The following is a 12,920-nucleotide window of genomic DNA, read 5'->3' as shown; positions in this document are numbered from 1 at the left end:
AGTTCATAACTTTATTTTTACAAAATAAAATACTGTTTTTGTCTTTTTATGCATTGTATGATGTTGTTTCTGTATATATATAATTGTTTCCCCTTTTCACCACATTTTTCTAACCATTGTGACAAGAGTTTTCCTATTTCTGTTATTCCCTTTATTCTTGTTGTATTATCCGTTACTATATGAAATGGCAGTAAAAAAAATATTAAACAAATGCTATTCTGAACAATACATTTGCAACCGAAAGAAAAAAACTGCTGTTCTCTCCTTTTTTCCTTTCTGCCACAGGGGAATTGCATTTTAGTGTTGACATTTCTACCATGCTGCAGCAAATCTGATTATTAACTTCTGTTTATCAAATTTGCATTTGATTAGCAGATGCAGTTTTGAATGGCAAATTATGACATGAGCCTATTTAGTTTGCACCTCAAGTTGAGAACAAAAGAACCTCAAAATATACACCGTCAGCAATAATACTACAAAAGTACCAAAGGTGAAGGCACATTAATTCAGTGAGATGAGCTGCTGTATGCACGTCCCCATGGAATACAAAAATACAGCAGAAAAAAAGGAAAGAAAAAGTCAGCACAGATGACAGATTGTTATGATGCAGCCCAGCAACCATCTTAGACTTTTTTAACCTTCAGTTTAACTTTGATCACATTAACTTCATTTTATTGCCTTCATTAACAAAGAACTACAATTAGTAATCAGGATTAATTAAAACAATTTACTTACAACATGTAACATCTTTAGCATCTCTGTGTATCTGTGAACAAAAATAGAGAGGGAAATGAGCCATGTAAATTTCTTATTCATCATTATGAATATTACTGAGAGTACAGCGGGGGAAGGGATTCTGAGAAAAATGTTAAAGGATGGTGGGAATTCCAGACTGCTTTAATGTAACACTTACATTTTCTCTGTAGTCGCCAATTCTTTTGCAATAAGGTAAGGCTGTCCATCATTCTGAAAATAATGAAATACATTATTACATTACATTATATTATATTTGTAAAGTGGTATAGAGCATACTTGTTCAATTTTAAATCTAGCTGCTAGAAAAATCTAGGAAAAGTCTGCCTAATTTCACCTTCATGCAGTAAGTGTGTGTGTGTGTGTGTGTGTGTGTGTGTGTGTGTGTGTGTGTGTGTGTGTGTGTCCATGTGTGCACTTTTGCGTGTACGCATATGTGGATGTGTACAGTTTTACGTGTGTATGTGTATGAATATTTGTGCAGTGCGCATGTGTGGGGAAGAAGAGACAAATTAGCAAGGATTGCTCTATATTAAGGCATTAAAATGCAATTTTAACAAGCTTTCTACAAAAGTACAAAATAATATTTAGTCACTGAAATGGAAGAAGATTTAGCATTAGTATATCTTTATTCTTATTTCCACACCAAACTTGAATGCCTACACTTTTATATACATTCAGTCTGTGTATGCGAGCTTAGAATCTTAGACGTCTGCCAATTGTAAAACGTTAAGTTCTGTGTAGTTCTTGTTTGCTGTGTGTAATTCCTTCTGCAGCCTAGTTACTTACAATGATGTTTACCACTCTGACCCTTGTGTCTCGTATTTCTCCTATGGATTTTTCTTATGTTGCTCCAGAATGTCTCCAGGCAGGTAAGTAGGTCTCCTTCTACACATACTGCAGATGAAACCTATTGAAAATGTTGTACTTGGGATACTTTAAAATAGTGAATGTCATCCATCTGAAACCATGGCTTTTAGAGGGAGTGATGTTACAGTGCTTGACCTTCCACTGATTTATTTATTTCTCCTATGGATTTTTCTTATGTTGCTCCAGAATGTCTCCAGGCAGGTAAGTAGGTCTCCTTCTACACATACTGCAGATGAAACCTATTGAAAATGTTGTACTTGGGATACTTTAAAATAGTGAATGTCATCCATCTGAAACCATGGCTTTTAGAGGGAGTGATGTTACAGTGCTTGACCTTCCACTGATTTATTTATGATCTTGCAATAAACGTCTTAGTAAACTTCCCTGTACTGTGGATTGGAGTCAACAATTTGTTTAGCAGTTGTTTTCTACCTACTAAGGGGGGAATCATACATTTGTTCCTGACTGCTGACAAGGCAAGCAAACATTAAACTAGGCTTTTCTTCTGTGTGGGTTCAGAAAACTTATACCTAAGTCAACATATTTGTCAGACCAGGAAGAGCCACAGCACATCTTCAAGTAGAGACCTACAATAAATTAGCATGATATCTCTTGGAACACTATCTGATAGGTATTGGCCTGCATTTTGCACAAATAAGGAGGAACAATATTTCACTTTATGGTCTCTTATGGAGAAATTCAGGTCAATAAAGCAAAACTCCACTAGCTGTGGTCATCAGCTGAGTATTACCACCCTGTGTTTTCAAACATTAGCCAAACAGTCCACTTATGCTGTGCTGATGAAACATGCATGTCCACAGCTAGTGGGGATTTGCTTCATTGGCCTGAATTTGTCTCTAACAGACTTAAAAAGGAAAAAAAGCCATGGGCATTCAGAACTGCCATATAGCTGAAACACCTGATGTCTTTAAGGGAGTTATTTGCATATGTCCCATGTTTCCTCTAATATAAGAGGTTTTAATGAATCACACAGTGGAAAATCTAGCTTGGCTGGCTTTTTCTTTTACTTTTTATGATATTTTTTCTGTGTGACCTTCTTACTCATTGTTTTAGTTTGTTAGTTGGGATATTTTGCAAGACTGGTTCTGGACATCAGCTGGGTACAACAATCCTGTGGCTCCAAATGTTATCCAAATGGTCTACTTATGCTATGCTGACAAGGCCATAAGAAGGCTGAAACATGCATCTCCACAGCTAATGAGGTTTGGCTTTATTGGCTTAAATTTGGCCATAACAGAGTTAAAAAGGAAAAAGCCATGGGCATTCAGAACTACCATATAGCTGAAACACCTGATGTCCTTAAGGGTAATTTGCATATATCCCATGTTTCCTCTAATACAAGAGGTTTTAAGGAATCACACAGTGGAAAATCTAGCTTGGCTGGGTTTTTCTTTTAGTTTTTTCCACTATAACCCATCAAACAGAAATTTATACTGGTATATCTAAGCTATAAACTCTGATGGCTTTGGGACAGAGGAAGAAAGAAAATACTTACATTTTTACCAAAACAGCCTAAAACTGAAATTCACGTAGCAAAACTTCTAATAGTTCATTCTTTCTGCTTATTTTACTACATTTTGTTTCTTCATTTTTAATTTCTCCAAGTCTTTTGGGTTGATAACTCTGTGATGGGAATGGACCCCATTCCGAAGTCAGTGTACAATTAAAGATCATGAAATTAGTATTGTTTCAGTCTTTGATGGTAGCCAAAAGTGCTCTTCTCAGCAACTGCAATGTGCCCAGAACTGATTCCTTCTGCATTTCTTATGGTGTTACATGTACTGGTAGCATATCTAAGTATGACTGCAATTTTTTTTTATTAAATATGTTACATCTACTAATTTTGGAACTATCTGGGTATCTTTCTCCCACACTGGGACAGGTGGAAGATTGAAAACTTGAAAACAAAGCTTGTGGACTACATTTTGCATCCAGGAAAGTACATTTAAACTACAATTACAATACTGCACTTATCGTACCTTTTAAATAAGTTTGCGTGTTGTGTTTGCTCTTTATCTGAAGTTAATGCTATACATTTTTATAGACTGCAATGCTTCTTTTTTTAGATTCTGTCTTTGGCTTAGGTGTTCTGACTGAGTCCACATTTTATTGCATGTTTACTATCTCTCTTCTGTATTTGAAGCTACTTGACTTGGGTTTTGTAATATCCATTGCTATTTGTGCTCTTAAGTAGATTGTCTGCATTGCTCATCAAATTATGTGTTTTATTCACTTTTAAAACTGAAAACAAAAACCCAGCTTTTGCCATTGGTGTGAGTTGCAACTAGAGGCCCTAGTAATAAACCCAGCAGCCCTAGTATTTAAAATTAGACAAGCAGTCAGACATGTTAGTCTTGGGATTGCAGGAAGACTGAAAACTTGAAAAAGCACTTAGACTACATTTGCATCCAGGGAACTACATTTAAACTACAGTTTCAATATTGCCCTTATCTTACCTTTTAAATCAGTTTTGTGTGTTTGCTCTTCATCTGAAGTTAAAGTTATAAATTTAAGTTGTTTTATTAAAGTTATAAATTTAAGGGTTTTTATCATCTGTAATGGTTTTATGTTTGGTTTTGAGCTGGGCATAGGTGTTCTGACTGGGTTCTCATTTTACTGTATTGCATTTTTACTAGCTCTCTTCTGAACTGGAAACTACAGCTATAAAATCATTTGTAGTAAAGAAAAGAAGCACTTTGGAAGGACACACCAGGCTGTAGAGCTAGAATCCTTTTAATATTTCACAGTAAACGCGGATAAGCAGCAAACGAACACACAAATGCTCACAAACTCAAATGCGTTTTGTCCACATAAAGACTTCCTCAGATGAATATATACCTCTTAATTCAGTCCCATTTATACTGGCGTGACTTGCCTCAGGGTCCTTTTATAAACCGATTTGGGTTTTATAGTATCCATTGTTATTTCTCTGCATTCTTAAACTTGACCTTAGAACTCAAAAAAAACATGTTTTTCCTTTCATTGTAGCTTTGTTTTCTGAAGTATTTTATTGCCTCAAGATGACTCCAAGTACTTCTTTAACAATTTTAATGTGTTTACCTCAAAATGGCGGATGATGGGGGCCTGCCTTGGTAACATGATCTTGGTTTCTTGCTTTTATTTCATCTTCCCAGAAAACATTTCAAGTCCTCTTTATATTAGTAATGCTAGACATAAAGAAGTAGTGTTGTTTTCTCATGCCATTAAGACAGAAAGTCAGGACTGTGAAGAATTGTTATCTAGCACACCTTTTGTTAAAAGAGATACTTCTATGTTTCCCTGACTGAGCCTCTTTTATGTGTCTGTCAGACCTTGTTCTGTGCTATAAATAGCTGTTATCTACTTCCAGCAAAAGAAAGTAGATTAATAGCAGGCGTTTGTAAAGGGATTCTTTTGTAGTTCTAAAATAATTGACTGACCTTTTCCCACACTCTCTTTGCAGTAAATGATCGTTAGTGTACATTTATATTTATAAGTGACATGTAGTAAAACTCCAAGGTAAGTCTGTCTACCACTTCCCAATGCCTTTGGTGGGAAGTTTTTTTTCTGTCTCATAAATGATGCAGAATTAAAATGTGCTTTAATAGTTCCTTAATTATTTCCGTTATGTTCACCCCCTTTTTTTCTATTATATATCTCTTTATACTTTGGAAATCAGGAAAGTGAACTGGTCCCAGGAATCATTTTCAGCCACAACCCGGGCTACATTGTCAAAGATAATAACAAGTAATAAATGCACTTAGCAATACAAAAAAAATACTGATATAAAGACACTGACAAAGATTGCATGTACAGCACATCGCCAATGTGTGACAGTGAATAAGTAAAACATTAAGCCACATTTAGTAGAATGTATACATTAATAATGCTTAACTCTACTATATTAAGTTTGTTAGAAATAAATTGTATGCACTCATATTTTATATATATATATATATATATATATATATAAAATATATATAGTATGTGTATGTGTTTGTGTATATGCATATGTATGTCTATACGTATGTGTGTGTGTGTGTGTGTGTGTGTGTGTGTGTGTGTGTGTGTGTGTGTATATATATATATATATATATATATATATATATATATATATATATATATATATCTATATCTATATCTATGGATCCCCTTCAGAAGCTTGAAGTTTCAAAACTTCAAACTTCTAAAGGCAAAGACCATAACATCAAAGTTTTGAAACTTCCTTTTGAATGGAGATTGTCATACAGCACGGAATGGGATATTTACCATTTTCCTCACTGCAGTGCGATCTCAGAATTGGCATATTTAATTAGCAGGGGGTGTGAAGGGTGCAGGGGGGCATGCCCTTCTGCAAAAACGTAAAAAAAAGTTTTTTGTTTTTACTTTCTTTATTTTGAAGTTTCAAAACTTTGGTCTTAAAGTCTTGGCCATTTGAAGTTCTGAGTTTTGAAACTTCAAGCTTCTGAAGTAATTCTATATATATATATATATATATATATATATATATATATATATATATATATATATATATATATATATATATATATATATATGTATATATATAGGTTTACTATTAAATGTGCGAATGCACTCCGTGCGAACGGCGACCCCATCGACGCGTTTGCGCGAACCGAAACACCGAAACCATTTCGATAGCGAACCGAAACCGCGAAACTCCGACGATCGACATTACCGGCCGCACAACACCTCCACACCCATGCTACCATGGGTCGGATGGGGGCGAGGTTTTGCTGTTCGCACATCTGGGCATTGGTGTTGTGATGTTCGCAGTTCCGCGTTCGGGCAATGCGCGTCGCACAAAACGGGATCGACAATCTGATAGTAAACCATATATATATATATATATATATATATATATATATATATATATATATATATATATATATATATATATATATATATATATATATATATATGTGTGTGTGTGTGTGTGTGTGTGTGTGTGTGGGGTCACCACAGCGGAACTCCAGTCCACTAATGATTGGCAGTAGATTTTTACGTACTGGCTTGCCGGGCCTAACACACAACCTTCAACGAAGGAATGCCCATTCACGCATGTCACCACACAGAAGACGCTCTAACTGAGAATAGAACGGGCAACGTCTAACTGTGAGGCGACAATGCTACCGCAGCACCACCACTGCAATGATCATATATATCTATATATATATATTTAAACTACAATTACAATACTGCACTTATCGTACCTTTTAAATAAGTTTGCGTGTTGTGTTTGCTCTTTATCTGAAGTTAATGCTATACATTTTTATAGACTGCAATGCTTCTTTTTTTAGATTCTGTCTTTGGCTTAGGTGTTCTGACTGAGTCCACATTTTATTGCATGTTTACTATCTCTCTTCTGTATTTGAAGCTACTTGACTTGGGTTTTGTAATATCCATTGCTATTTGTGCTCTTAAGTAGATTGTCTGCATTGCTCATCAAATTATGTGTTTTATTCACTTTTAAAACTGAAAACAAAAACCCAGCTTTTGCCATTGGTGTGAGTTGCAACTAGAGGCCCTAGTAATAAACCCAGCAGCCCTAGTATTTAAAATTAGACAAGCAGTCAGACATGTTAGTCTTGGGATTGCAGGAAGACTGAAAACTTGAAAAAGCACTTAGACTACATTTGCATCCAGGGAACTACATTTAAACTACAGTTTCAATATTGCCCTTATCTTACCTTTTAAATCAGTTTTGTGTGTTTGCTCTTCATCTGAAGTTAAAGTTATAAATTTAAGTTGTTTTTATTAAAGTTATAAATTTAAGGGTTTTTTTATCATCTGTAATGGTTTTATGTTTGGTTTTTGAGCTGGGCATAGGTGTTCTGACTGGGTTCTCATTTTACTGTATTGCATTTTTACTAGCTCTCTTCTGAACTGGAAACTACAGCTATAAAATCATTTGTAGTAAAGAAAAGAAGCACTTTGGAAGGACACACCAGGCTGTAGAGCTAGAATCCTTTTAATATTTCACAGTAAACGCGGATAAGCAGCAAACGAACACACAAATGCTCACAAACTCAAATGCGTTTTTGTCCACATAAAGACTTCCTCAGATGAATATATACCTCTTAATTCAGTCCCATTTATACTGGCGTGACTTGCCTCAGGGGTCCTTTTATAAACCGATTTGGGTTTTATAGTATCCATTGTTATTTCTCTGCATTCTTAAACTTGACCTTAGAACTCAAAAAAAACATGTTTTTCCTTTCATTGTAGCTTTGTTTTCTGAAGTATTTTATTGCCTCAAGATGACTCCAAGTACTTCTTTAACAATTTTAATGTGTTTACCTCAAAATGGCGGATGATGGGGGCCTGCCTTGGTAACATGATCTTGGTTTCTTGCTTTTATTTCATCTTCCCAGAAAACATTTCAAGTCCTCTTTATATTAGTAATGCTAGACATAAAGAAGTAGTGTTGTTTTCTCATGCCATTAAGACAGAAAGTCAGGACTGTGAAGAATTGTTATCTAGCACACCTTTTGTTAAAAGAGATACTTCTATGTTTCCCTGACTGAGCCTCTTTTATGTGTCTGTCAGACCTTGTTCTGTGCTATAAATAGCTGTTATCTACTTCCAGCAAAAGAAAGTAGATTAATAGCAGGCTTTTGTAAAGGGATTCTTTTGTAGTTCTAAAATAATTGACTGACCTTTTCCCACACTCTCTTTGCAGTAAATGATCGTTAGTGTACATTTATATTTATAAGTGACATGTAGTAAAACTCCAAAGTAAGTCTGTCTACCACTTCCCAATGCCTTTGGTGGGAAGTTTTTTTTCTGTCTCATAAATGATGCAGAATTAAAATGTGCTTTAATAGTTCCTTAATTATTTCCGTTATGTTCACCCCCTTTTTTTCTATTATATATCTCTTTATACTTTAGAAATCAGGAAAGTGAACTGGTCCCAGGAATCATTTTCAGCCACAACCCGGGCTACATTGTCAAAGATAATAACAAGTAATAAATGCACTTAGCAATACAAAAAAAATACTGATATAAAGGCATTGACAAAGATTGCATGTACAGCACATCGCCAATGTGTGACAGTGAATAAGTAAAACATTAAGCCACATTTAGTAGAATGTATACATTAATAATGCTTAACTCTACTATATTAAGTTTGTTAGAAATAAATTGTATGCACTCATATTTTATATATATATATATATATATATATATATATATATATAAAATATATATAGTATGTGTATGTGTTTGTGTATATTCATATGTATGTCTATACGTGTGTGTGTGTGTGTGTGTGTGTGTGTGTGTGTGTGTGTGTGTGTGTGTGTGTATATATATATATATATATATATATATATATATATATATATATATCTATATCTATGGATCCCCTTCAGAAGCTTGAAGTTTCAAAACTTCAAACTTCTAAAGGCAAAGACCATAACATCAAAGTTTTGAAACTTCCTTTTGAATGGAGATTGTCATACAGCACGGAATGGGATATTTACCATTTTCCTCACTGCAGTGCGATCTCAGAATTGGCATATTTAATTAGCAGGGGGTGTGAAGGGTGCAGGGGGGCATGCCCTTCTGCAAAAACGTAAAAAAAAGTTTTTTGTTTTTACTTTCTTTATTTTGAAGTTTCAAAACTTTGGTCTTAAAGTCTTGGCCATTTGAAGTTCTGAGTTTTGAAACTTCAAGCTTCTGAAGTAATTCTATATATATATATATATATATATATATATATATATATATATATATATATATATATATATATATATGTATATATATAGGTTTACTATTAAATGTGCGAATGCACTCCATGCGAACGGCGACCCCATCGACGCTTTTGCGCGAACCGAAACACCGAAACCATTTCGATAGCGAACCGAAACCACGAAACTCCGACGATCGACATTACTGGCCGCACAACACCTCCACACCCATGCTACCATGGGTCGGATGGGGGCGAGGTTTTGCTGTTCGCACATCTGGGCATCGGTGTTGTGACGTTCGCAGTTCCGCGTTCGGGCAATGCGCATCGCACAAAACGGGATCGACAATCTGATAGTAAACCATATATATATATATATATATATATATATATATATATATATATATATGTATACGTATATATATATATATATATATATATATATGTGTGTGTGTGTGTGTGTGTGTGTGTGTGTGTGTGTGTGGGGTCACCACAGCGGAACTCCAGTCCGCTAATGATTGGCAGTAGATTTTTACGTACTGGCTTGCCGGGCCTAACACACAACCTTCAACGAAGGAATGCCCATTCACGCATGTCACCACACAGAAGACGCTCTAACTGAGAATCGAACGGGCAACGTCTAACTGTGAGGCGACAATGCTACCGCAGCACCACCACTGCAATGATCATATATATCTATATATATATATATATATATATATATATATATCTATAATGTATATATATATATATATATATATATATATATATGTGTGTGTGAGTGTGTGTGTGTGTGTGTGTGTGTGTGTGTGTGTGTGTGTGTGTATATGTATATATATATATATATATATATATATATATATATATATATATATATATATATATATATATATATATATATATATATATATATATATATGTGTGTGTGTGTGTATATATATATATATATATATATATATATATATATATATATATATATTGATATAGATCTATATATATATATATATATATATATATATATATATACACAGTAAGAGAGAGATATAGATATTATATATATATATATATATATATATATATATATATATATATATATGTATATATAAAGTGCATGTATACAAAAACATATGAGCGTGTATGTGTGTGTGTGTGTGTGTGTGTCTGTGTATAGCTTGAATTTTGTTCTAGATGTCAATGCTGTTTTCAGGATTAATTTAAGTCTGCTAAAATATTCCTAAGTTTCATCCGCAGTTTTTCATGTTTTATTATTGATCCTTCATCAGTCCCCAAAGATTTATATACTGCTTCTTGCTCAAGTTCTTTTATATCACATTCTTGTCCCAAACTGATGGATTCTTGATGCTGCAGTTTTCCTGCTTTAAAGGTTGCTTTTCCACATTTATTAAGACCAAATGACATTCTTATATCATCTGAAAAAAATTTGACAACTTGTAGTTGTGCTTTCATTTCCTCATCTGATGAGATATACAGTTTTAAATCATCGCCAAACATAAGATTAGAGATCTTTACACTCTGTTGCTTTCTAGGAGCGAAAGTATAGCCATGGACTAAGCTGTTAAAGGACAACAATGGGATTCTATTATTAAATGCTCAACTTCTCTGTCTTTTTTATCCCTATTTACTGTCCCTGCTATGAATAAACAACAATACAGTATTTAAAATATTTTAAATTGACTGTTTCTTCCCACTAGAACAGTACCTTACTGTACTGTGCTGGTTTCACTTTCAAAAGACTTTTGTCCCGCCTTGGAAAAGTCTCCAATTCACTGATGTCATCAAGGCCATTGGATACAGGTAGTTTTGTGGCCATTTCCCTCCCCAAACTGACATCAACACTACCGTCATAAAAGCCCACCCATGCTGTGATGTCACAGCTCCCTGGTCCTTCCCCTACCCATACAAAAAGTAAAGGCTAGAACAAGGAAACAGTACATGAGTCAAGTCTCCTGCTGTGAGCTGCCAATCACAATAGGTAACAGCTCAAATTACCCTTAACACTTTGACAGCTAGGGAAGTTAGGTGTGAAGGGGAACGGGAGATGTCAAAGTTGTACAAATTCAAGCTTCACAAAAGACTGCAGTTTAGCCATTCTAAAAAGAAGCAGCAGTAAAAAGCAATTTGAAAGTCTGTTCTGTGGCATTTACACTGTGTTTTAAGTAGTCATTGAATGGCATGAAATGTTACTTAAAACTAGCTGACTGAAAGCAGTACATGCATGTAAAATCAGTGCAGTGACAGGAGCTTTAGGAAGAAAGAGGCCTGCGTGATGTAATTTTTTACAGACAAGCACTGAATTATGGGATACCGAGAGGCAGACTAAACAATCAGAATTACTTCAAGATGCCAGACCCCATGTGGTCAGATTCAGAAATTACATATAAAAATATTTAAAGACCTGTAAATAGTTCCAGAGTGGTGTTAAAAAGTAATAAACACCAAACCATGATGAAATAAACATGTTTTTGAGTCTGTGGGTGCGGTTCTCCTTTAAGTAGATATCTTAATGAGTTAAGGGCAAGACAGAATAGCAGTGGTGACAGAGTCACCCTGGAATATCCCCTGTTGAATTTTTATTCCTGGAATAATAATTTGTCCTTTATCATGACTTAATTGCAAAGTGGTCTGCCACTGTTTCGTGGTCACTGTAATATAGTTGATCAGTGTAGGGTGTATCTTATATATTTTTAAACACTCTTTTATCCAAGAATGTGGGATACTATCAAATATTATATGAAACCTTAAACCAGTGAAAACATTTACTGGGAAACTAACCACTTGGCCACCAGGACAACATACATACAACAAAGTGATTAAAACCCAACAAAGTGGGGGGCTTTAGCCCCCCACACCCTCTAACTATATATACCAACTCAGAGATTGCACTATTGTGGGGAAAGGGGCAAATACCACCAAGGTGGCCAAGTGGTCACCTTCCCGGTGAACGTTTTCACTGGTTTAAGGTTTCACGTAAATGAAGATTTGATATTGTCATCTCCATGAAATGGGTTATGAAGATATGGGTTTTCAATATTTTGAAGGGAACCCAAATAAATATATATATATATATATATATATATATATATATATATATATGTGTGTGTGTGTGTGTGTGTGTGTGCATGCATGTGTGTATAAAAATATTTTTTGACTTTTCTCTAAATGTCATAGAAATCTTTGATACATGTAAGTTATCTTAACATATAAACTGTTATAATTAACCAACATTTAACTCTAGTCATTTCAGTACTGTGTTGCTGCTTATGTAAATTTGTCAGAAGAGGTGACAACTGCCTTTACACCCCTGACTGATCTAATTGCTTTGTTTTGCTATGAAAGGGGGCGTTAAGTTCTCCTCTCAGCAATAAAAACAGTGAAAAACAGTTCCACAGCTTTCTTTCTTCCTTTTTTTTTACATCAGCTGCTGTGTTCCTGACATTAGTAGGATTAACTGCACATCTAAGACTGACAGCCATACCTCACAGGGTAAACTACATATTTATGTCTGTCTATGACATGTCATGCAGGTGGAGATTAATTCTTCTGCAAAGTATGTAAGAAGTTAAGCTTA

General features: G+C 34.7%; 1 protein-coding gene across 2 annotated transcripts in view; it reads right to left on the bottom strand.

The window, feature by feature from the left end:
* Window positions 1–12,920, bottom strand: part of FGD5 (FYVE, RhoGEF and PH domain containing 5) — a 1,722,626-nt gene that overhangs the window by 699,634 nt on the left and 1,010,072 nt on the right. For both annotated transcript variants that reach the window (XM_044078612.1, XM_044078611.1), the window contains exons 4-5: window positions 914–966; window positions 736–766 (exon numbers count right to left, since the gene is read on the bottom strand). In XM_044078612.1, the coding sequence (XP_043934547.1) occupies window positions 736–766; window positions 914–966 (84 nt within the window). The remainder of the gene's footprint in view (window positions 1–735; window positions 767–913; window positions 967–12,920) is intronic.

The sequence above is a fragment of the Protopterus annectens genome, chromosome 7.part1, assembly GCF_019279795.1.
Source record: "Protopterus annectens isolate FY-2018-M chromosome 7.part1, PAN1.0, whole genome shotgun sequence".
NCBI classification, from domain to species: Eukaryota; Metazoa; Chordata; order Ceratodontiformes; family Protopteridae; genus Protopterus; species Protopterus annectens.
This window is presented reverse-complemented; position numbering and strand designations above follow the sequence as displayed.